At 52.8% G+C, this 26,009-nt stretch overlaps 1 protein-coding gene across 2 annotated transcripts in view; it reads right to left on the minus strand.

Moving 5' to 3' along the window:
* RFTN1 (raftlin, lipid raft linker 1) overlaps positions 1-26,009 on the minus strand; it is a 210,585-nt gene that overhangs the window by 30,129 nt on the left and 154,447 nt on the right. For both annotated transcript variants that reach the window (XM_025294215.3, XM_025294213.3), the window contains exons 5-7: positions 23,288-23,633; positions 14,132-14,335; positions 177-292 (exon numbers count right to left, since the gene is read on the minus strand). In XM_025294215.3, coding sequence (XP_025150000.3) covers positions 177-292; positions 14,132-14,335; positions 23,288-23,633 — 666 coding nt within the window. The remainder of the gene's footprint in view (positions 1-176; positions 293-14,131; positions 14,336-23,287; positions 23,634-26,009) is intronic.

Here is a 26,009-nt window from a genome sequence, read left to right on the forward strand (position 1 = left end):
AAAAGTGGGGGCCCCTCCCCCACCTTGGGGGCACAGGAGGGTCCCCAAGGACAACAGGGGTCCTCGGGGTGTCCAGCAGTCCACCTGCTGTCCAGGGGCAGCCTCACTCGGAGGAGGGAGCGGATAAAACCACCACGGTCCAAACGAAAAGCATCACGGCCAAGCCCCACACTTACGTCCAGAACCGTCCACTGTTCAACTACAATAGCATCGTAGCCCTGCGTGGTTCTGCTGTCTTCTGTGGAAACAGCTTCAAAGATGAACACTCCATCTGTCAAGTCGTGCAAGGAATCTGTGGAGAAAGAAAAAGCGGGGGGGGGGGGTGGTTGCTGTAAACTGTCTGTGGCAGAAGCCTCACAAGCAGCGAAAATGTTCACTGCATTCATTAATAATCCCAATCAGAACATCTTTTCAGCATGTTAATTAAAGAAGGCACATGCAGCCGTAGAGTCTAGCCCTATCAGAATGAATGAGACTCATTTACCTCACGGTTTTAAATAATATCCTTGATTTTATGAGCCCAAATCTCATTGTTAGCAATCACCATTTGATTTCACGCGTTTACCTTCCTTTTCATGCTCCACCGTCAGGAAGCACTGGGGAGAACGGATTTGGGAGGGAAACACAGTCATTCAGGGACAATTTTTAGGAGAAAACTATACGGAGGGGAGAGAGATTATTCGGAAGGGGGGCTGGGTGTAACACGGCAGCTCTGGGTTCGCAGACCAGATCCACAGGCGCTGGTTCCTTGACAACTGTGTGACGTGCGTGCCGAGCACAGGACGCTCTCGTCAGGAGGTGAAATCTGGGGGAAGGGGGACTTTTTCCAAATGATTTACCACTGAAAACGTTTCCTTGGGTGTATCAATGGTAAGGTTCTGAGTTCTGTATAATTCATCAAACCTACATCACACACACGAAACGACTCAGAACTGCCTCAGGCAATGAGAGGGTCAAGAAAAATACTCCAGGGTCCTCGTTCCTGCAGAAGACCTTCAAGGAGGTGCATTTAGTAAATGGCTCCTGAATGCCCTGGATCCACTTAGATGAAGGGCTGTGTGGAATAGAGGAATGGACTCAGAAGCAGGTGGCTGGGCCCGTGCTGTGTCGGAAAATGAAAATGACCCTTTCAGGGGCCTGTCCTCTTATCTGTGAAGTGGGAGTGGGGACACAGAGTTCCTGCCGGTCAGTACTGTACAAATCACTGCTCTGTCACACCCGCCTGGACTGAACTCCGTCCCCAACCCCACTCCCAACTCAGACATTGATGCTCTGATCGCTAGAGTGACTATATTTGGAGATAGATCTTTTCCGGGGGTAGTTAAGGTTCAGTGACATCATAAGGCTGGGCCCTAGTCCAACAGGCCTGGAGTCCTTAGAAGAAGAGGAAGAGACACTGGAGTGCCCCCCACCAGCCCCCCAACCGTGTGCAGAGGAAGGGCTATAGGAGGACACAGAGGTGGCCGTCTGCAAGTTAGGAAAGGAGACCTCGCAGGAAACAGAACTTGCCAGCCCCCTGACCACGGATGTGCAGCCTCCTGAACCATGAGAAAATAAACGTCTACTGCTCAAGCCACCCAGTCCACGCGGTTGGTTACGGCAACAGACATAAAAAGTGTTTAATGGCATAAAGGACAATTCCTTTAAAGGGGCAGTTCACACAAGAATGTGATCTCTTCTTCATCCCGAAGGGAAGGGGGACAAATCCAGAAAGCCCCAAGTCACAGTGGAGTTCAGAACTGCCTGCACTGTCCAGCAGTCACAAGAGGACAGACAGATGGACACTCACAGTGACCTTCAGCCCCTGACTTCCAACAGACCTCACGAGCAAAACCAAAAAAGCCATCAGGATGAGAAACATGCGTCTTATTTGCAACAACAAAATAAGTGACAAATAGATGGACAGCCCTGCTTACCACTCTTTATGGTACAGAAAAAGCTTCCAGTGCTGAATGGAATTGTAACTGCACAACCTTTCCAGAGAACAACTTAGCAAGGTCTAAGAAGCCTGAAAGACAAAAGTCCATCCTCTTTCACTCCAGAGACCCTGCCTCCTTCAGTCTATTATGCACCAGTGCCCTTGAGGTCACGGGTGATGAATGAAGACCCTGCTCCCATGGAGCTTCCCCCTGCAGGGAGACGATGACATAATGTCCAAGGAGGCAAATGCTACGAGAATACGAAGTGGGCTAGGAGAGGGGCGTGCGGACTTGGAGGAAACTGTGCCGCTGTTTCTGACCTAAGTGCTCAGAGCAGGACGCTCCACTTTGAGTAGAGAGATGAACTAACTGCAAGCCAGCCGCATGGGAACACGGGGTTTGAGAGTTCACGGGAGAAGACACAGCTTGAATAGGACTGCAGAGTGAATGAGGGGCCACCAGGGCCAGATGAGCAGCAGAATCGTGAGAAGAAAGTCAAGACCAAGTCAGCTTAGTAGTGGGGACGAGACCAGCCCACCAGGGGCTGACCAAGGTGACTTGCTTGGCCAGTGGGATTTCAGCAGATGGGATGCAAGCAGAGGCTTGCGGAACACGGGCATGGCTGAACGTGATCTCACGTCTGTGCCACCACTTTGAGAGGACGCGCCCCAGCTCGCCTGCCCCAGTGGAGCACAGCCTAGATCTGCTGACCCTCAGACCTGAGAGTGGGCCCAGCTGCCTCAGTGAAGCTGCTCCAGCCAACGTGCAAATACGGGCGCTTTGGAGTAGTTTGTTACACAGCATCATCGTGGCAATAACTGACCGTTACAAGGCTTGATCAAAACTTAAGAAATTCGAGACCAGGAATACCTGGGGAATATTCCTAATTATTCCAGAGTGAGAGAGGGGCCTGATCAACTCAACAAACCACACCTCTGAGGGGAATTCCTGGAGCACAGTAGCCTCTTATATTATTCCTACCTGACAAAACAATACTCCATTTCCAATAAGATCCCTGTGGGTTAATCGGTACCATTCTCTGCTTTTAATTTTCTTTCCTAAACCAATAGTCTTATCAACTAGCCTTAGCAAAAGCACTAACCTTATTTCTCTCATTCGCTCTTCTGAAAAGTTCCTCCCAAGTCCAATGTCCTTCTAAGATACATTTTACTAAGGTGAGCAACAAAGAACAGAACTACTCTTTGGCTGAACCACATTATAAGTCTTCTGGGGTCCAGGACAAGCATGGGCAATAGTCTGGCTCACTTTTTAAGTTTTGGGGCAACACAGGTCCAGTGGAAGACGCCGCCACCGTAGGGACATCCTACGGACCCTTGTGAATAAAGCTTTCCCTAGTCCTGACCTGGCGGATGCTTGGGACGGGAAGATACTCACTGACCCTTCAGTACTATATCAACACAGCACACATGCCTGAAAGGCTCCTACAAAATATATTACACCCAATTTTCAAAGTCTCCACCTACAGATCTCCTTACCGGTAAGCCTCCAAGTCCTTTAAATGTGCCAAACGCCCTCCGAGTATTAGAATGCCCAGCGTGACATAGCTGAGGTCCGCAGGGGGAAGGGGGCTTGCTCTTCTAACCCCTGCCTGGCCTCCCCTCCGTCGCCCACAGGGAGGAGGGCTGTGTGGTCCAGGCTTGGGGGCGGGAAGCGGGAACAAACCAGGCCCTTGTTCCCCATCCTCCTCCTTCAGTGCCACCTCCAGCCTCTCAGCCCATGGCTCCGCCCTGAATCCAGAGTGCTGATTCACCCACTTAACTGCCTAGCACGTTCAGAGTGGCTGTCAAAATCTGGTCATCTGAAACAGCAAAAAAGTCAATGAGCCACAGAGAGCAGACAGCCGGGCTTTTAGAGAGCGCCTTGTTTGGACAGCCTCAGCCCCTGGTCCGTCTCTCCATCACTGTCTCGGCTCAGCCTCGCTGTCGCATGCTCTGAGCTGGGATTCAAAGGTTGCTCTCAGAGCGAGGCTCCACCTGCAGAAAGGTTAACTCACCTCCATCGATGGAAAACACTCCATTATTACTGCATTTTTTATTAAAGTAAAGCTGCTTCCCTACTGTGCACAGGAAGCTGTTCACCCCGGCATTGTATAAATATTTGATGCCGATCTTTCGGCAAAAGGCCACCTTAACTCTCCAAGCTTATGATACACAAGAGGGTGTGGGAAAAGGAGACTCGCCCGCTCCCCCAAGAGGTAAATGCTGTGAGAAAACTGCTTATCCTCTGCAGCCCCTGGGACATGAAGACCCTGCCAAGCAAGCTCCCTCCAGCCCACCCCAGTGCCAGTCCTCTGCCAAGGCCAGCCTGAAACGCACATGTCGTGACAACTGGCTGATGTATGCTCTACTAGAAAATGTCACTATTCTCCTTTTATTGGGTTGGCCCAAAAGTTCATTAGAACTAACACCCCCAAAAGATGTCCTTTTCATTACAGGGGACTGAAATGCAGAAGTAGGAAGTCAAGAAACACCTGGAGTAACAGGCAAATTTAGCTTTGGCGTACAGAATGAAGCAGGGCAAAGGCTAATAGAGTTCTGCCAAAAGAACGCACTGGTCATAGCAAACACCGTCTTCCAACAACACAAGAGAAGACTCTACACATGGACACCACCAGATGGTCAACACCAAATCAGATTGATTATATTTGCAGCAAAAGATGGAGAAGTTCTATACAGTCAGCAAAAACAAGACCGGGAGCTGACTGTGGCTCAGATCATGAATTTCTTATTGCCAAATTCAGACTGAAATTGAAGAAAGTAGGGAAAACCACTAGACCATTCAGGTATGAACTAAATCAAATCCCTTATGACTATATAGTGGAAGTGAGAAATAGATTTAAGGGACTAGATCTGATAGACAGAGTGCCTGATGAACTATGGACGGAGGTTCATGACATTGTACAGGAGACAGGGATCAAGACCATCCCCAAGAAAAAGAAATGCAAAAAAGCAAAATGGCTGTCTGGGGAGGCCTTACAAATAGCTGTGAAAAGAAGAGAAGTGAAAAGCAAAGGAGAAAAGGAAAGACATACCCATTTGAATACAGAGATCCAAAGAATAGCAAGGAGAGATAAGAAAGTCTTCCTCAGCGATCAATGCAAAGAAAGAGGAAAACAACAGAATGGGAAAGACTAGAGATCTCTTCAAGACAATTAGAGATACCAAGGGAACATTTCATGCAAAGACGGGCTTGATAAAGGACAGAAATGGTATGAACCTAACAGAAGCAGAAGATATTAAGAAGAGGTGGCAAGAATACACAGAAGAACTGCACAAATAAGATCTTCATGACCAAGATAATCACGATGGTGTGATCACTCACCTAGAGCCAGACATCCTGGAATGCGAAGTCAAGTGGGCCTTAGGAAACATCACTATGAACAAAGCTAGTGGAGGTGATGGAGTTGAGCTATTTCAAATCCTGAAAGATGATGCTGGGAAAGGGCTGCACTCAATATGCCAGCAACTTTGGAAAACTCAGCAGTGGCCACAGGACTGGAAAAGATCAGTTTTCATTCAAACCCCAACAAAGGCAATGCCAAAGAATGCTCAAACTACCGCACAATTGCACTCATCTCACACGTGAGTAAAGTAATGCTCAAAATTCTCCAAGCCAGGCTTCAGCAATATGTGAACCGTGAACTTCCAGATGTTCAAGCTGGATTTAGAAAAGGCAGAGGAACCAGAGATCAAATTGCCAACATCCGCTGGATCATCAAAAAAGCAAGAGAGTTCCAGAAAACCATCTATTTTTGCTTTATTGACTATGCCAAAGCCTTTGACTGTGTGGATCACAACAAACTGTGGAAAATTCTGAAAGAGATGGGAATACCAGACCACCTGACCTGCCTCTTGAGAAAGCTGTATGCAGGTCAGGAAGCAACAGTTAGAACTGAACATGGAACAACAGACTGGTTCCAAATAGGAAAAGGAGTACATCAAGGCTATATACTGTCACCCTGCTTATTTAACTTATATGCACAGTACATCATGAGAAATACTGGGCTGGAGGAAGCACAAGCTGGAATGAAGATTGCTGGGAGAAATATCAATAACCTCAGATATGCAGATGACACCACCCTTATGGCAGAAAGTGAAGAGGAACTCAAAAGCCTCTTGATGAAAGTGAAAGAGGAGAGTGAAAAAGTTGGCTTAAAGCTCAACATTCAGAAAACGAAGATCATGGCATCTGGTCCCATCACTTCAGGGAAACAGATGGGGAAACAGTGGCTGATTTTATTTTTTCTGGGCTCCAAAATCACTACAGATGGTGACTGCAGCCATGAAATTAAAAGACTTTTACTCCTTGGAAGGAAAGTTATGACCAACCTAGACAGCATATTCAAAAGCAGAGACATTACTTTGCCAACAAAGGTCTGTCTAGTCAAGGCTATGGTTTTTCCAGTAGTCATGTATGGATGTGAGAGTTGGACTATAAAGAAAGCTGAGGGCAGAAGAATTGATGCTTTTGAACTGTGGTGTTGGAGAAGACTCTTGAGAGTCCCTTGGACTGCAAGGAGATCCAACCAGTCCATCCTAAAGGAGATCAGTCCTGGGTGTTCATTGGAAGGACTGATGTTGCACCTGAAACTCTAATACTTAGGCCACCTCATGCGAAGAGCTGCCTTATTGGAAAAGACCCTGATGCTGGGAAAATTGAAGGCGGGAGGAGAATGGGACGACAGAGGATGAGATGGTTGGATGGCATCACCGAGTCAATGGACATGTGTTTGGGTGAACTCCGGGAGTTGGTGATGGACAGGGAGGCCTGGCGTGCTGCGGTTCATGGAGTCGCAAAGAGTCGGACACGACTGAGTGACTGAACTGAAAAGTTTATTTGCTCTGTCTGTAACATGTTATGGAAAAAACTGAACGAACTTTTGAGCCAACCCAATAACAGGCTAAGACAGTCTAAATTACCCACACTGGTGTCGCTAGCATCCCAGATGCTCTTGGCCCCTGACATCCCTTCTCCCTACCAGGATGGCAATCATGGCGCCACCTTGGTTCCAGGAGTGGCCTGTACCAACCTCTCAGCCCTACCTGCCTGGGTTATACGGATATGCAACCCCCCTGCAAATAGAATCACCCCATCTGGGCAACGGTGCGCGCCACTCCTGATTCACACGACAGCGTCTGCCTCTGCTGCTCCTCCAGCCCTCACAGCTGCTCTCAACCTGCCTGCCTTCTCTCCTGCAGTCCCTGTTGGAAGCGGTGAATAAGCCAGAGCAGGCGGAACCCTGCTTCAGTGCCCGTAAGCGTCAGACTGCAAGTTGTGTCATTTCCCTGACCAGATGCCCAGACGGGGAGAGAGTGCCCTGATCTGGTGCATGCCGGCTAGGAGGCCCTCTGCCAGGCGCGTTCATGGCTTCTCAGTGAATCCTCTCCCGAGTTCTGCAAGGCTTATGTTTCCCTCTGAGTGGTGAGAACATGGAAGGAAGCTACAGGACTGAAGTCACATGTCCACATTCCAGTGTACATAAGAGCCAATCTCGATCCGAATGTGGTTTGCTCGATTCCAAAGCCTTTGTTCTTTCAAGAGCTGACAGAATTTTGCCACCACAAGGATGTGCCAAAGCTCTCTCTGGCCGGTGGTGGGTGATGGACAGCCTCAGAGCCTGGTCTCATAGAGTGGGCGTGCTCTGACCACGAGGCTGTGTTCCCCGCCTGCGTGTTTTGGGTGCATCCCAGCGGAGTTGCAGTGAGATGGCCTTATAGCTTCTGCTGGGGACCAAAGCTGTGCAGAAGCCATCCTTTCCCACAGGGAGCAAAGAAAGACCAAGAACATGCTTGTAAATGGATACGCTGTATCTATCAACACAAGAGAGCACATACAGCAGTGAGAAAAAATGATCTGAATGATGTGTAAAAATGGGGATGAATGTCACAAAGAGAATGATGGGAAGACGCCAAACACAAGAAGGGCAGGCTCCACCCATACAAAGTTCACGCCCATCCATGACGCTTCCAACCAGCACTGCCGTTGCCTGGGGAAAGGCACTATGAGGCCGTGAGAGCGACTCTGATGGTTTGGGATACTCTGTTTGTTGATCTGGGGCTGTCACACAGGTGCACTCACCTTGTGAAAACCCACTGAGCTCAGGATCTGTGTAGGTGTCTCTATGTGGGCTATACTGCAGGAAAACATTTACTTAAAGACATGCCGTGGACAGGGGAGAAAATGCATTCATAGCCTAAATGAAATCTTAGTGAAACCCTTTGCTTTATTCAGCAGCTCTTCTGAAATAGAAGCCACGCCTGCAAACATGAAGCCAACATGCCTGGAGCCTTCAGCAGGCCAAGGGAGTGGCCGTGAACACGCTGCAACCTCACCCTCCACTGCTCCCCCAGTCTGCAGGGCCCTGGGGAGGCACAGCCCAACCCTGGCCCTCCTCAGCACTCAATCACCGAGCAGCACCCGAAAACCTTTATTGCCTGCTTTCTGCATACAGACCAAGGGTATACACACTGGGACACTAAGAAGCGTAGGAAGCAGGCCCTGCCCAGGGACTTGCAAATATGTCTGCCTCCAGCCTGGACGGGAGAGGAGTTTAGAGGAGAACGGCTCATGTCTATGTATGGCTGAGTCTCTTTGCTGTTCACCTGAACCTATCACAGCACTGGTCATCAGCTACACTCAGTACAAAATAAAAAGGTAAAAAAATATGTTCATCAGCTACACTCAGTGCAAAATAAAAAGGTAAAAAAATATGTCTGCCTACAATATGTGTCCCTATGTATATTTTATTTGGAATATGCACATGTTTTTTACATATGTATTTTGCAAATATAAGGCAATCTGGCTTATTCTAGGCATCAAAAATGTGGTCTAAATACCAAATGTTATTTGGATGACATGAAGCTGGGGCATCAGAGAGTCTTAAGGAAAACCCAAACTTCAGAGGCAGGAAAGGAGGGCCGTCCAGGTACCACGTGTCACCCGATGTGACAGAGCTTTTCAAGCACAGCAGCATCCGGAATGCATCCTGGTCCTAAGTGCTTCATCTATCAAGGTCTTAGAACTAAATTCCAGTTTACAGGCGACAGAAATGGGAGAAATAAGACACCACCATGAGGCACTGGCTGGACAAATCCAGAATGCGGGACAGTCTGAGGGGCTAGGTTAATTTGAAGAAGGCAGGGTCCTGAAGAACAACTGTCTCAGGTCAAAGAGAATTGAGAATGTGGTCACCTTACGTGGCACTTGCTGCTGGACTGGAATCTGGTTTGGACAACAGGCTGCAAAGGACATTTTAGAAATGATGGGAGACAAGTACATATAGGCTACACAGAGATGATGCTGCCAGAGGCAAGAGGCCGGATGAGGGTGAGGGCAGGGAGAAGAGGCTGAGGGCAGAGAGAGGGTCAGGGGATCAGGGAGCAGACAGGGGAGGGCCGGGACAGGGCCACGGGCGAGGCCAAGGGGAGGGCAAGAAGGACGCAGAGCAAGGCCAGGGCCGGGGGGACAAAGGGAGGCGATGGTCAGGCAAGAACAGGGGCGGCGGCCGCTTCCCAGTGAGGGCGGCCCCTCCCCCAGTGATGGCGGCAGGGACTCCGCAGGCCTGGGACCCCTTGGTGGGAACAAGCTCTGGGTGGGTCTCCCTACCCCAGACTTCTGGTACCCGCCCAAGTCCCCAGCGGCCGCCAGCTCCACAGAGGGTCAGCCCGCCGGCCTCGCCCACCCTCGAGAAGCATGGACTCTGGCCTTCATCTCACTGGCTGCAGTGTTTCTGCAAGCCTGACCATCCTGCCGTCTGAGCATCCAAGGGACTCCCTCCTCCCCAAGGGCAGCTCCCCTCTCCCCAAGGGCTCAACCCCTAGCCAGGGCAGCCGCCTCCTCTCTCCCTCTCTCCTCTCCCCTTCTTCCAACTGCTTTCTTGCCAATCAGTGGCCAGGACCCACAGCAACAACGTAACTTCTCTGTGCCTCCATCTCTACAGACACGACGACAGTACCCGAGGCCAGAGGAGCTGCTGTGCGGGCTGCTGAGAATGCACCAGCGCACGGGAACTGCCAGGGCCCTGGGACCATCACTAGGTGCCCCTTTCATCCACACTGGAAGTTCCCCAGAGACAAGAGCACAGCCTCCCCAGCCCAAGACATCTGCTCGTTCTCGGGAGAGGAGCCTGGGAGGCACAGCAGAGGCTCAAACACGAGGACAGTACAAGCCTTTCCGTGTACTGTGAGGTAAAGACTCAAAAACAGGAGTCTTAACTGGATTCCTGAAAAAGCTGGCTTTAAAGCTCGACATTCAGAAAACTAAGATCATGGCATCTGGTCCCATCACTTCATGGCAAATAGATGGGGAAACAGTGGAAACAGTGATAGACTTCATTTTGGGGGGCTTCAAAATCACTGCAGATGGTGACTGCAGCCATGAAACTGAAAGACACTTGCTCCTTGGAAGGAAAGTTATGACCAACCTAGAGAGCATATTAAAAAGCAGAGACATTACTTTGCCAACAAAGGTCTGTCTAGTCAAAGCCATGGTTTTTCCAGTAGTCACGTACAGATGTGAGAGTTGGACCATAAAGAAAGCTGAGCACTGAAGAATTGATGCTTTTGAACTGTGGTGTTGGAGAAGACTCTTGAGAGTCCCTTGGACTGCAAGGAGATCCAACCAGTCCATCCTAAAGGAGATCAGTCCTGAATATTCATTGGAAAGACAGAGGCTGAAGCGGAAACTTCAACACTTTGGCCACCTGATGTGAAGAACTGACTCATTGGAAAAGACCCTGATGCTGGGAAAGATTGAAGGTGGGAGGAGAAGGGGACAATGGAGGATGAGATGGTTGGATGGCATCACCGACTCAAGGGGCATGAGTCTGAGTAAACTACAGGAGTTGGTGATGGACAGGGAGGCCTGGCGTGCTGTGGTTCATGGGGTCACAAAGAGTCAGACACGACTGAGTGACTGAACTGAACTGAGCTGGATTCTTTTGAGCTGAACATCACCTAATTTATGGGACAAAGTTCTCAGGCATTTTATAACTTTGTGGAAAATATTTTGAAGCACAAATATCCAGTTCAGAAGACTGGTGCTTTTTTTCCCAGATGGCGAACAGCTTAAAGACGTGCTCCCGGCTCTGCCAGGTTTATTTGTAAGGACACTAATTATCCTACTAGAAATAGGTTCCTTTTATAATGATGATTAGCTTGCCTTTTTTTTTTTTTTTTTAAATTCTGGGAAAAGAACATATTTCCTCCCTGGCCAACGGAAAGCCTGGGCTTTTCCAGGGCAGAAACTCCCTCACCCAGTAAGTTCTGCTCCCAGGTCACCCCCCACCCACCCCATCAAAATCGTCAGGAAGAAAGCCTGTCTGAATGCTGAGTGGGTTTAGATTCATTTTGATGTGAGGAGTCTGCACGCATTCCAGGGACAGGGACACGCAGCCGGGGGAGCAGGACTCGAGGGCAGCCCTGCTGTGGAGATGCCTCGGGCTCAGCGCAAGGCTTCCTTTCCTGCTCATGTGCCAGAGGAAATTTCATGTTCTGTCTTCAAGGCGGGAAGGCTGGATTTCATGCAGCTGAAGCCAAGGGAGGCTGTAACGGCATTTCTAACACTCAAGTCAGATGTGAAGAAAGACTGCATGCGCTGTCTGTTTCTGGACTCAAGGCTGGAGAATGAGGTGAGGGGAGGAGTGGAGGTGAGAACGCAGCCTGGACGGCTGAAGCTCGACAGCCAGACAGGCACTGAAGGCTGCACAGACTTTCGTGTTTGCGGTGTCTTCTCTCGGGGCTTGGCTGGCCCCTGACAGGCAAAGGGCCAAAGAGAAAACCTCCCCTCCGAAGCCCCAGTTCCCCCCAGGGTGGAGCAGGCCCAGCGGCTGCCCGGGCGGCTCCTGGCCCCCATGCCTCCCTGCCCATCTTTAAGATGCTAGTACAACCAACCCTCGGTTTCCCAGGCGGAGACTTAAAACCATGTGTAGCCACAGAGCGCCTCTCTGGGCCCAGGACGAGCTAAAAGGAGCCGTCGCTGCGTGCCCGGAGAGGCATGACGGGGTGTCCCTGCGGAAGCAGGAGGCAAAGGGTCCCCGCTGGGCCCTCCAACGCCAGTGAACGAGGCTGTAACCGTCTGCTCTGAGCACGTGCCCTGGGGTCGGATGGTGCGTCTCCAGCCAGCCAGCACAGCCCCCAGCTTGCAAGAACTCTGCCAGGGCCCAGGGAAGGCCTCCTGGTGCCCAGGGAGATTACTGACCTTGTCGCCAGGGGATGGAACTGACTCTTCCTTAGTTGTATTAATGAAAAATACTCTAGGAATTCCCTGGTGGTCCAGTGGTTAAGAATCCGCCTGCCAAGGCAGGGAACTCAAGTTCTGTCCCTGGTCTGGGAAGATTCCACATGCTGTGGGGCAACTAAGCCTGTGAGCCACAGCGACGAGGCCCGCGAGCCACAGGGACCGAGGCCCGCGAGCCACAGGGACCGAGGCCCGCGAGCCACAGGGACCGAGGCCCGCGAGCCACAGGGACCGAGGCCCGCGAGCCACAGGGACCGAGGCCCGCGAGCCACAGGGACCGAGGCCCGCGAGCCACAGCGACTGTGAGGCCCGCGAGCCACAGGCACGGAGGCCCGCGAGCCATAGCGACCGAGGCCCCGCGAGCCACAGGGACCGGGGCCCGCGAGCCACAGGGACCGGGGCCCGCGAGCCACAGGGACCGGGGCCCGCGAGCCACAGGGACCGGGGCCCGCGAGCCACAGGGACCGGGGCCCGCGAGCCACAGGGACTGAGGCCTGCGCACCCTAGAGCCCGTGCTCTGAAACAAGCGAAGCCCACATACCCAGAGAAGCCCAACTAGGAGGAGCCTCCGCCTGTTGCAACTAGAAAAAGCCTGCACGCAGCAACGAAGACCCAGCGCAGTGAAAACAAATAGTTATTTAAAAAAGAAAAAAAAATACGCTTTAGAATTGCACTGTCTAATACACTAGCTGAGAGCCTCATATGGCTACTGAAATGGAAACTAATAAAAATTAAATAAATTAAAAATTAAGTTTCTCAGTCTTACTTGCCACATCTCCAGTGGTCAGTGGCCACTCGTGGCTGGTGGCACAGATACAGAACATCTTCAAGTCCCAGTGGCCCACTCATCTCCTATCTTATATCCTGCTTCCATCCATAAGTGGCCGTGGCCCAAGATACTATGCAGTGCCTGCTGCTGCTCCGTGGACTCATTACCATTAGACGTTGCTATTTAGGCAGTGGCAAAGGACTTGCACTGGACAAGACTGGCTCGTACTCGACAACGTTCTTAAGGTTTTGGATGACTACATGCACAGACACTCAGAATTAAGACCGATGCCTCTTCCAGGGATGTTTGCTAGCAGCTTAAGGATTGCAAATAATACAGAATCCAATCTCTGTTCCTGACTCTGCCAATTTTTAGAGAGAAAACTGCTCAATGTCGGTGCCCCCTGCCAGGTTTCACTGGGATCAATGGATTCGGTGTTACTTTACATTTCACTTGCTCAAGAATCCTGCTGACTGGCAGCCCTCAAGATCCACACGCGCTGGCAGGTTGGCCCCACGCCCCAAATGGTCTCTGGGTTTCGATGCACCCTAGCGACTCAACCCACCTTCATGTTAGCTTGAAAACTCCTTCTTTGCTTGGGGCTTTGGGGCAAGCTTTCTCTCTGCCTCAGAGGAGCTGACACCAATATTGCTGCCTGAGCAGCAAACCCCCAGAGAGAACCCATTACCGGCAGGGCCGCTGGGTGCAGTGAGACCCGGGAGCAGCGTGCATCCCGACGGAGTTTACAGAAACCCAGCTGTTCAGTTCACTCCTCTGCTGTTAATTCCAAGGTGCTGCTACTGTTATTTCAAACTGTAATGATGTCTACAAACAATTTGCACTTTCAGAGCGGCAGGATCCTAGGGGGTAATTAACAAACCCCAGGAATAATCTCTTTAAAAGCCTTTAAAAGCAATCTCAACGGAGGCCAGCATGATGAAATGAAACTGCCCCTCCCCTTCTCCGTGGTGTTAGCATAGACCTGGCTGACTCCTGGAGGGGCTGGGCGAGCACCGGTGTGGGCTTTTGTGGACGACTCCTCCAGATGTGTGAATTGAAATCAAACCCTCGGAACTTACTCGAATTGGGGGAGGGTGGTTCTGAAGGTGGGCTGAGATGACAGGCGTGAGAAGCAGAGTTCAGGAGGGCCACTTGATGGGGGGTGGGGTGGGGATGTGGTCCTTACCGTGGACCAAGCTAAGCGAGGAGACCGCATTCACCAGGACGCCGCCCTTCCGGAAGTGGTCGCTCATGTGCTCCAGCCAGTTGGCGTCCAGACCGCTGACCGTCGGGCCGTTCTTGGAGACCCGGAGAGGAATGGTGACAGGGTAATACTGCCGGCATTTCTGATGGCTCTTCGGTTTGTTGAAAAGGGCAAAGATCTCCATTTCTGCGGGGATTCATAGAGAGAACGGGAGACGGGAGGTTAAACAGTGACAAACCTCCTTACCGGGCTGGATGCGATCTAACGGGAACCTGCAGGCAGGGCATCACAGGCCAGCATTCTGCTAGGCTGCATGTTGCCTAACAAGAAGACCCAAGCAGCACGGGAGGCAGCCTTGAAAGTGACACGGACCTCGAAGGCCAAGTCCCACGGGGACTGCCAACAGAAAGCTGGCCCTTGTCATCTGCACCCACGAGGATGAAGTCCTCGGCCACTGCAGCCACGGACCTTCAATACCCCGAGAGACATTCCGAACGGAGACCAGGAAAGGGGTACTCTGTGCTCTGAGAAAAACTGGCAGGTTAAGCCTTTAGATAGGTATTTTCAAGAGAGCATTTTATGAGCCTAATTCTTGTATCTCCTCAAATCGAGAAAAGGACTAAAATCGTTACTGGTGACATCTGCTCCTTGTGGCTAGCAGCAAGCCTCTACCAAAAGGTGTGACTGACCACACATATCTCCTTCACAAAAATCGTATGTTACACTGACCTCTCCTCCTACCTCCCTGGAGCCATTTTTCAGGGCTATTGGAAATGTTGTCTCCCAGGCTAAGTCCTCATTCTGTCCCCAATAAAACTTAACTCACAACTCTCTCGCTGTGCATTTTAGTCAACAGGACTCAGTTCTGAATATGACATATGATGAACAGCTGTTAGCTGGGATCAATTTGTATGGTTAGGTGTTTGAAAGAAGGATATAGTAGACATTTCTAGAAATTCATACAAAGGGGTATTTTAGAAGAAAAAGCAGATGTTTTGGGGCAAGAGCGGATCTGTTTTTTCTTTTTTTTAAAGGAAATGCACAGAGGCACATAAAAACAAAAATACTGCCGTAATTCCAGGAACTCTGCACCTCCCTGAATTCACTATTTATAAACTGCAGTGGTGTTTCCCGGGGCCGAATGCATAATCCTTAATCAAGAAATGTAAAAGAAATGTAAAAATAAATACGCTGCAGTAAATGAGGGTTCCTGCGTGGAGTGATAAGGTTGCTCCAAAGGCCAATGGGCCCTGAGAGGAAGGCGCAGCTTCCCCGGCCTTCCTTTATGGCTGGGCTCTGTAAAAATCGATGCTCACTGCCACCCGGCAGCTGACCCTTGCCTCCCGCCCTACGTGCAGCCGGCCACGAGTGAGCAGCCTCAGCCTCCGGAAGCAAATACCTGGAATTTCAATCTAAGGCTGAAGGTCTATTTTTGTGTTACTCATTTAGTCGAGCAACCAAGAATTCACCCCGCTTAAAAAGCTTTGCTTACACAGGCCACTCAGGAACATGCTTTGGTTTCCAAAAATATCTATTCAGATAAGAAAATCCCCACCCTCCTTCCAAAGAAATATTCTAAAGGTCATAAACAATGGCTGACATTAGCAAAAAGGATAAAGGACACCCACATACTCCCTGTAGGAGACACCTTGCCTGGACCTCACATTCTGGGACACTGCATCCCATGTTTATTTCCCAGTTTTCCAGTCTCCAAATACATGACCTTTGAAAATGGATCCACTTTCCTTTATCTATATAAGTGTGCTTAAACAGGAAATGGAGCTTCACGACCATAAGGGACACCATTACCATTTGCCACAAACAGGAGCAAATGGTGAGGCACTTTCACACCAAAAACTTTTCTCCACGTAGCATCTCAAGTTATCTCACAAGACGACTGTATTCTGGGACAAAGGGAGTCTTTCCACAGCCCCACCTGAGTAAGCGCCAGCAGAGACCTCAGGGAGCAATTCTGGGCCAAAGACTTTGCTGTCAGCAACAGTGATGCCGACGGGCAGGCCGTTTCGAGCGATCCAGGGGCTGGAATCGATGAGGAAGGAGGGCCCACGTCTTCACAAACGGCCACCCGGCTCTCCAACAGCCAACGCTGGGCTGCGCGTCTTCACAACCGGCCACCCGGCTCTCCAACAACCAATGCTGGGCTGTGCCTCGTCCCCACCCCATATTACTTTCTCGGTCCACTTCCCTGACTCAGGAAGCCATCGGAAAAGGCAGCCGGCAAGTGCTTTCAGGGGAGAAATTAGCTCTTGGTATATGGAGCTAGCGATCCCCTGACTATTTTGTGACTTTCAAATGCAAGCGTTAGCTGTGGCGTCATGCCGAGAAAGGTTTATGGAGAATCAAGCAAGGGGATTAGGGCTGGGGGGTGGGACAGGAAGTGCCCTTTTCCAGTCCAAGGAGTTGGGGGTTCAAGTAAGAGCTGCAGCTGTTGAAAGGGAAGAGTGGGAGCCAGGCCCTGACTTCATCTCTTCAAAAGCAGACCCTGTAAGCTTTGGGGTGCAAGCTGTTTCTTTGGGGAGTAATCCCAGACAATAAGAGTGAGGGAGCAGGGATAAGAAACAAGGAGGAGATAAAAGCCAAGGCAGGCATCCACGAGCAGGTTACTGGGGACCAGAGATGTCGCGTGTTGCCCTATGAGGGGCAAGGAAGGCAGGCATCTGTCCTCAGGGATTGAGGCCATTCCTGGGGCATTAATACCTGGGGCACCTGCGCATTCCAGGGAACACCTACAGGCAGAGGCTAGGGAAGCTGTCCTCAGGTGGCCCCAAGGCGGGCCGCAGCAAATGTCACAGGCTCGCTACGACCAGGCAAGCCCAAGGGCACACAAACCGAGAAGAAAAAGAAGCCACAGCCTCCGCAAGGGGAACTGAGAAGCAGCCCAACCACCTGACCACACAGAAGGACCCCCAGTCACATGGCTAGACAGAGCCACGGCCTTCCCACACGCACGATGAAACAGAAAAGGGGAAGGCGGAAGAAGGCGGGTGCAGGCCGGGGGCCGCGGAGACAGAGCCTGCAGACCGGGCCGGCAGTGGGGTGCAGACAGCGTGCCCAGCTCTCCATCTGGGTCCTCCCCGGGGAGCAGGGCCAGAGCCAGGGACAGAAGTAAACTTTTCGGGAAGGAAAAGGGGAAGGCTGTTGGAATCAAGAGTCTCCAAAGCATGAGAAGAAACCTACTTGCAGATGCCCAGCCCTGCAGTAAACGCCTCTGTCCCGCTGGCTCCCCGGCCACGGTCCTCACCTGGAAACCAGCCAAGAGAAACTGTCCCCAAAGGACGCCCTTTGATGTTTTAATATTCCGGCTCTCCAGTACACGTCCTCACAGGAGTGGTCACCAGGGATTCCACAAAGAAGACCAAGTGTGTTTACATTTTCTCAGCTGCTCCGTTGACTCTGCCCTGACCCCAGCTAGAGGATTTTTCCAGACACGGGACAGAGTCCCCAAGGAGGGGGAAGGCATTGTTTCTGAGAATGTTCCGAGGACAGCCGCAGGCTGGGCCTGGCAGGGCACCCAAGCAGCTTCGAGACGGTTCTATCTTGTATTTCTCTTTCTGTCTCGTCTCCTCTGACCCCCTTGCACACCGAGGGGGGCCTGATCTGGTGCCATTTAGACCCTCGGTGTCCAGAAAAGGTGGCAGTCTAGAAAACACGGCCGGGGTTGCACCTGCATTTGCTGGACTGACTGCAGCCAGAAAAGCGCAAGCGGCTGGGGCAGGGGGGACGGGGTGCCTGCAGCTGGGGCCAGCTGGGTGCTGCCAGCCAGGCCTGCCAAGGCCTTGCTACACTCCCCGTGAACGAAGAGGAAGACGGTAGATGCCCGGGTCTGAGGTGGGTGCCGGGCAGTAGGGACATAGGCACGGGACAGATGCCTGCAGTCTGCAGCTGGGGCCCCCGAGAGACAGCGACCCGTGGGTTGAGCTGACGGGGTCCTGGCGCCCCGGGGACCTCCAGGCGGCAGGAAGGAGGGGGTCTCAGAGTCGGGCTGAAAGCATGAGCTCCCAGGGCTGGACGGGGAGAAGGAGCCGGCTGGCACATCGGCTGGGGTGGAGGGACAAGTGGGCATCAGACTTGGCCTGGGAGCCGGGCTGGGCAGGGGCTCTGGTCGGCTGCGGACACAGCAGGAGGGCTGGGGCCAAAGGTTACACTGGGAAGGCGGGGTGGTGGGCACCATGGGGCAAAAGGGAGGAGGGCCTCGGGCCCAGCCAGGTGCCGGGGGCAGGGGAGATGCCACTTCCGGCGTGGGTACAGCGTGGGGCACCTCCGGGCCTGAGGAAGTCGGCTTGCCAGGCAGAGTGTGGGACCCGCTGACTGCACAGCAATCACGGGACGTGAGTGTGTCAGTGAGGGCTGTTGCCACCAACATCTCCTGCGATGCCCATCTCCACAGGGAAACTGTGTCCCTTCTACGCACCAAAAGCCTTAAATGGATTCCCCAGAATCACAAGCTGGCAAGTGGCAGAGCCAGTTCAGTTCAGTCGCTCAGTTATGTCCAACTCTTTGCGACCCCATGGACTGTAGCACGCCAGGCCTCCCTGTCCATCACCAACTCCCGGAGTTTACCCAAACTCATGTCCATTGAGTCAGTGATGCCATCCAACCATCTCATCCTCTGTCATCCCCTTCTCCTCCTGCCTTTAATCTTTCCCAGCATCAGGGTCTTTCCCAAGGAGTCAGTTCTTCGCATCAGGTGGCCAAAGGATTGGAGTTTCAGCTTGAACATCAGTCAAGACTCTTCCAAACCCCTCAACCCCCGGCTGTTTCCCAAACCTCATGAGAGGCTGGTTTCATCAGCACACAGAGAGCGGGAGCTGATGCCCATGAGCGGCCAGGGAGGTGGTCAGCGGCTGCTGTCAATGGACTGAGTGCAAATAGCCAGGACGATAGCAGCAGGCAGAGGCACATGGACCCCACGGCAGAGCTGTCTGGGGGGCTCCAGGAGGGGAGAACCAGGCCCGGTGAGGGAGGGCAGACTCGGGGGGCATTGCCCCAGAAGGAGCTGGCTGCCAGGAGGCTTGCTCATAGAAGGCCCTGGAGAAGGACACAGAGATCCGGCCCAGGCTTCTGCATCCTGGACATTTCAAGTGAGCCGGTGCAGGGAGGAAGGGCAACTCAGGGACGACACTGCGTTATTACTTGGGTGATAGAACAAGCTGAATCTACATGAACCTGTGCGGCCCCCTCGTTTCTCCTACTGACGCTGCAGTGCCGGAGACCAGACAGGGATGCCAGAGGCCAGCGGAGAAGGCAGGGAATATGGTCCAGCAACGCCGCTCTGAGCTTCCCAAGCCGTGACCTTGCCCCCTGGCCTGTTTACAGTCAATGAAGGAAGCTGTCTCCCCCACCCCGGGGCACAGAAATGGACTGGGAACCCAGCGGCGGGCCGGCTCTACCCAGAGGCCCTGCGTCCACCCGCAGCTGGAAACGAGGGAGATGTGGAGGGAAGCCCGCCACAGCGAGGCTCGGGGGAGGCCCACCCAGCCGGATGTCAAACCGACAGCACACTCCCCGGACGAGTGCAGCCTGGGTGGACGTAGGGAGACAACCCCTGGACCCAAGGGGTCCCATGGCCTGGGGGGTCGGGGGGGGGGGGGCGCCCAGAAGGACAGAAAGCTGACAGCATGCTCCCCAGATGAGCATAGCCTGGGTGGATGTCGGGGGGTGAACCCCTGGACCCGAGGGGTCCCCGAAGTCCAGGGAGGTGGGGGGCGCCCGGACGGATGCAGAGCCCACAGGACACTCCCAGGACGAGCGAAATCCGGGTGGACGTAGGGGGCAGAAGCCCTGGACCCGAGGGGTCCCACAGCCTGGGGGGTGGGGGGCCGCCCGGACGGATGCAGAGCCTGTGGGCCTCGCTGAGCCCCCAGCATCAATAAGAGAGAGCGGATGAATTAAAGGCGGAGCAGAGGCGGAGCAGGGAGATGCCCTCTGGACTGTTGTTTAATTGTCTTGCTGTGATTGCCTATTTAAACCCACCAGCAGAAAGCGGAGTTAAAGTACTTGGCCCTCCTTAGGGGGCCCTGAGTGGAGGGAGGCTGAGAGCAGGGCGGGAGCGCTGGGAGACGTGGTTGTTCGTGGACGCCCCAGGACTGACGGGAAAACAACCAGGACAGGAGCTGGGCTGAGCTGGGGGCCCGGCCATCCCTGGCCAGCCTCCGAGGAGGCAGAAACTATGCTCAGCTGATGCTCAAGTGCAAGTCGCTCAGTCGTGTCCTACTCTTTGCGACCCCGTGGACTATACAGTCCATGGAATTCTCCAGGCCACAATACTGGAGTGGGTAGCCTTTCCCTTCTCCAGGGGATCTTCCCAACCCAGGGATCAAAGCCAGGTCTCCCACATTGCAGGAGGATTCTTTACCAGCTGAGCCACCAGGGAAGCCCTAACACTCAAACCATGCGAGAACGTGTAACTCCAGGAGGCACACAGGCCACTTCCCGCATCCGTGAAACAGGCACAGAAAGAGCGTCTTCTGTCATAAAGCTGCTGTGATACACGGTCACATGGGCAAGCTGAGACCTGGCCACCGGAGGGCCGTCACCATGATGACCGTCCTGTGTCCCCTGTGAGGCCAAGCCTGGGCACCAGGAGCCCTGTGTGTTCACTGGCTGATGAGAAAGAGCCAGAGATTCATTTATTCCACCGGAAGAGACATAAGGGTCACAGTGAGCTGCCTAAGTCTCGGAGACCTGTGGCCTCCTACGCAGAGAGCCAAGAGCCACGCTCGGATAATAGCAGCCCGCCGCCCACCAAGCAGGACGGGGGTCGGGGCACCGTCACCCCTCACAGCTGCAGTTCGCACATGCTCTTGGGCTGACCACCTCCAGGCGCACCTGAACCCTGCATTCCTCAGAAGGTTCTGGTTTTCCAGGAGAGAACAGGGGTTTCAGGAAACGAGGCGCAGGCCAAGACCCTTGGGTATTGGGGGGGTCTCTGTGCGCCCAGCAACGGGGGAAGGGTCTGAGGGAGGGACCAGTCGCAGGACAGCAGGGGGCCTAGGGGGACAGTCCTGGGACAAGTCTCCCCGGTTACTTAACCCCAGGAGGCAGCCAGTCTGGAGGGAGTCTCAGAGGAAGGTGAGCTCCAGAACAGGGGACATCGGAAACGCCCAAGGGGCACTTCCATATCGATGGCCTCCTTTCTCAAAGCCAGGGCTCCGTGCAGAGCTGGGGGCAATGGTCAGGATGACGGGGCCTGTACCCCAGTCGTGAGGGCTCCTACTTAGGAGTGCTTTAAATGGACCCCTCCTTTGGCATGCGTGCTCCGTCACTTCAGTCATGCCCAGCTCTCTGCGGCCCCACGGACTGTAGCCCGCTTGGCTCCTCTGTCCATGGGATTCTTCAGGCAAGGGTACTGGAGTGGGTTGCCATGCCCTCCTCCAGATCTCCCTGACCCAGGGATCGAACCCTCATCTCCTGCATTGTACGCAGATTCTTTACCATCTGAGCCATCACAAATCAAGGCCCTGATGAAACACTAATCCTAATCTCTCCCTGAAGTGAGGTGGCTACCATCTCCCCTTCTAAGTCATCCTTGCAAACAAGCCCCAGGATTAACCATCCCACAATTTTCTTTTCGGGATCTGTGACGTAACAAGAAAAGCCATTTCACCCTCTTTTTTTTTTTTTTTTTTTTGGCTGCACCGTGTGGCTTGGGGGATCTTAGTTCCCTGATCAGGGACTGAACCTGTGCGTCCTGCAGTGGAAATGCAGAGTCTAAACCACTGGGCCTCCAGGGAGCTCCCTCACCCTTTTCTAGTCTCAAAGCATAAGCAGTTTCTCATCACTTATAAGAGGCTAACCTCAAGAATTAGTATATAAATAATAACATTAACCAGGGCTTTCCCTCATAGCTCAGTCGGTAAAGAATCTGCCTGCAATGCAGGAGACCTGGGTTCGATTCCTGGGTGGGGAAGATCCCCTGGAGAAGGAAATGGTGACCCACTCCAGGATTCTTGCCTGGAGAATCCCATGGGCAGGGGAACCTGGTGGGCTACAGTCCACGGGATCACAAGAGTCGGACACGACTTAACGACTAAACCACCACCACCAATAACATTAACCAGGGAGATGATCCAGAAAGGCCTAAAGAGAAAGTCTCCCCAAGACCTGGGCCTCCTCCCATCAGTCTTGTTACTCGTCACCTTCCAAAGGGGAGACAGCTTGTACAAGGGCCTGCCTTCCAGGAAATGGCGGGACGCGAGATGTCTTGGAGCAGGAAAGTGGAAGGGAGTCATGGGGAAACGAAGAGCAACTTCACTGCCTGCAGTCTGAGGGCCTCAGTAAACTCTGATCACCTGTCTGAGCATCACACAGGAAGGACCAGGCGGGGAGCCAGCCTGGGTTCATCCAGCAGATCTGTTTCCAGCCTGGGCGATGGATGGACTCTCTGAACCTCAGTGTACTCAGCTGCAAAGGGGGCAACGATGCAAAGTGGCCTTCCACGTCACAGGAAGAAGGAAGCATTTGTTAACACTGGCTGCCAGCCTCCTTCCTGCATCGTTATTTGAAATCTCCAACCTAGAGTCCGTGCCCCAGCGGCCATTAAACACCGTGGCTCAGAGCAGTCACTTCCCGGTGGCCTCTCCCTGGCCGCATGTGCTCCACGGTGCTGGTCTGTCCACGAGACAGACCCCCCGAAGCCTGGCTGTTTACAGCGCAAGGGCTGAGTCAGTAGCTTCCTGCACACCTCACGCCTCATCCTCGCTGGGGCTCTGGATTTCCTTCTTCAAATTCAAAACAAGAGGACCAGGCGCGGAAGGTGCTTTCTGCACTGGTGCCCAGCCATCACCACGCTTCCTGGGGTCACACGGGGTAATTTGGGGGCAGCGTGTGGGCGTGGGGAGAAAACACCATGCATTTTAGAACCTGCTGCACACGTGACATTCTGGAGCCGCGACAAGTCAGCGTCCCGTGGTCTGCCCACCCCCCACCCCCAGAAGGCACAGCCTCAGGAAGGAAGAGTCAGGAGGCCCGGAAAACAGCTCGACAGCTTCTCCTGTTTGATGGACTGCCATCTCTACATTCAAATTCCATTCATTTTCCTAAAAGGCCCTCGGTGATTACTGAAAAGCTAGCAGCCGCTCTCCACGTGGCTCAGAGTCCCGGCGCTGACATACTTACTGGCCGCGAGCCGCTCTCCAGGCCCTTCCGACGGCAGGTCATCAGCATCTGGTCCCTCTAGAGCCCCTCGAGCAGGAGACTCTGCGCCGTCCCCCTCTCCCGGGGGCGAACTGGGCTGCTGGGTGGCGGGCGTCTCCTCTCTCGGGCCCTGGCCAGCCTCCGGGCTTCCGTCTGTCCCCACGGCAGCATCTGCAGCCCCCAGCTCCTCTGCAGCCCCATGACCGCCAGGCTCCTGTGTCTCATCCTGGGCATCTGCTGGGGGGCAGCTGCCTGCAGGGCTCCCAGGGCAGCGGTACTGAGGCACAACACCGACAAACTTCAGGCCGCGACTCGCAGCCTCCTGGATCTGTGAGGCAGACCAAACCAAGGGAAACGGGTAAACAGGACGTTCCATCAGAGCAGGGGCACACGCGGCACCTCAGGGAGGCCTCGGGGGGTGTTTCTGGGTGTGTGTGTGTGTGTGTGCGCGCACACGCGTCCACACCACACATGGGATCTTAGTTCTCTGATGTTGGAGCTGAAACTCCAATCCTTTGGCCACCTGATGCAAAGAACTGACTCGCTGGGAAAGATTGAAGGCAGGAGAAGGGAATGACAGAGGATGAGATGGCTGGATGGCATCACCGACTCAATGGACATGAGTTTGGGTAAACTCCGGGAGTTGGTGATAACAGGGAGGCCTGGCGTGCTGCAGTCCACAGGGTTGCAAAGAGTCAGACATGACTGAGCGACTGAACTGAACTGAATTGAGTTCTCCAAGCAGGGATCAAACCCACGCCCCATTGCACTGAGTCTTAACCAATGGACCACCAGGGAAGTCTGGATGTTCCTGTTTGAACGGAAATCTCTCAAGCTGGCCAAGGCTCCACCTCCTCAAGGTGGTGGCCACACCCCAAGTCTGGCCTGCTGGGGACAGAGAGGGGCTTGTTTTCTTAAACTGTAAAAAAAAAATAAAGCATTCGACTGTGAAGGGCTGGGATGGCCTCTCTGTAAAACGCTGTTAGTCCCAGTTAGTAATTTTTCCTAAGAAGCTGAAAAAAGGTTCTAAAAGGATGAGCTGGAACAACAAGAGGCTAAAAGAGGAAGCTCATTTTGGTAAGAGTTTATTTTTTTGTGTAATTCTCTTTTTTTCTGATGAATCACCTACTTCCTGCTAATCAGGCTACTATATAACTCAATACATCTGTATAACCACATACTAACTACCAGATGACATTTTATAACTCAAAGAGCTTCCTCTCTGGAACAATTGCTCTGGCAGAGAAGGGCAAAGGTGGTGAGAATCACCAGTGTGCAAAAGCTGATGGCACAGCCCGAGAGAGGGGACCTCTGAGGACAGTGGCCCAGGGGGAGGCACGGACGCCTGAAGACCATGCCCAGCCTGTGGGCACTGCACACGCCAACCCACGGCTCTCCACCCCCCATCCAGTCCAGGTAACAGGTGGAGCCTTCTCACCTCCTGAGCCTCAACACAGGGGGCACATGGCTGCACTGAGTTCTGGGCCTTGTGAACCCTCCCCTCCCTAAAAAAGCAACCCCGCCCCCACCGCAGGCAACTGAATGTAATTGTCATAAGTGAAAGACAAATGGAAAGTAAAAGCTAAACAAAAGAGCTGGCCAAAATTAGAAGACGAGCTTTAGGGGACTTGCTGGGCAAGGGTGCTCAAGTCACTTTACAAATGCAGCAGAAGGGGGAGACCGCAGAGCTCTGGGAGGCTCAGTCACCAACCCCCGAGTGGATGACCTCAGAAAGCCGCCAGGCGTCAGCAGCAACCCTCTTCTGTCATTTGAGAAGGAGTAAGAAACACCAGAAAGTGAAGAGGAACTAAAAAGCCTCTTGATGAAAGTGAAAGAGGAGAGTGAAAAAGTTGGCTTAGAGCTCAACATTCAGAAAACAAAGATCATGGCATCTGGTCCTATCACTTCATGGGAAATAGATGGGTAAACAGTGGAAACAGTGACAGACTTTATTTTTTTGAGCTCCAAAATCACTGCAGATGGTGATTGCAGCCATGAAATTAAAAGACGCTTATTCCTTGGAAGGAAAGTTATGACCAACCTAGATAGCATATTCAAAAGCAGATACATTACTTTGCCAACAAAGGTCCATCTAGTTAAGGCTATGGTTTTTCCAGTTGTCATGTATGGATGTGCGAGTTGGACTGTGAAGAAAGCTGAGCGCCGAAGAATTGATGCTTTTGAACTGTGGTGTTGGAGAAGACTCTTGAGAGTCCCTTGGACTGCAAGGAGATCCAACCAGTCCATTCTAAAGGAGATTAGTCCTGGGTGTTCATTGGAAGGACTGATGCTGAAGCTGAAACTCCAGTACTTTGGCCACCTCAAGCAAAGAGTTGACTCATTGGAAAAGACTCTGATGCTGGGAGGGATTGGGGGCAGGAGGAGAAGGTGATGACAGAGGATGAGATGGTTGGATGGCATCACTGACTCAATGGACGTGGGTTTGGGTGAACTCCAGGAGTTGGTGATGGACAGGGAGGCCTGGCGTGCTGTGATTCATGGGGTTGCGAAGAGTCGGACACGACTGAGCGACTGAACTGAACTGAACTGAACTGAACTGAAGAAACACCAGCACGAGCTCCTCTCTAAGGGAAAAGCAAGCCTCAGCACCCCTCCACAGATGACCCACCCTAACTTAAGGCAGAAGGTCATTTTAGTTCAGCCCTGGCCGTTCTGGAAAATGATCTGGAGCAGTAATATGAAC

Source organism: Bubalus bubalis, chromosome 1 (assembly GCF_019923935.1).
Source record: "Bubalus bubalis isolate 160015118507 breed Murrah chromosome 1, NDDB_SH_1, whole genome shotgun sequence".
NCBI classification, from domain to species: Eukaryota; Metazoa; Chordata; class Mammalia; order Artiodactyla; family Bovidae; genus Bubalus; species Bubalus bubalis.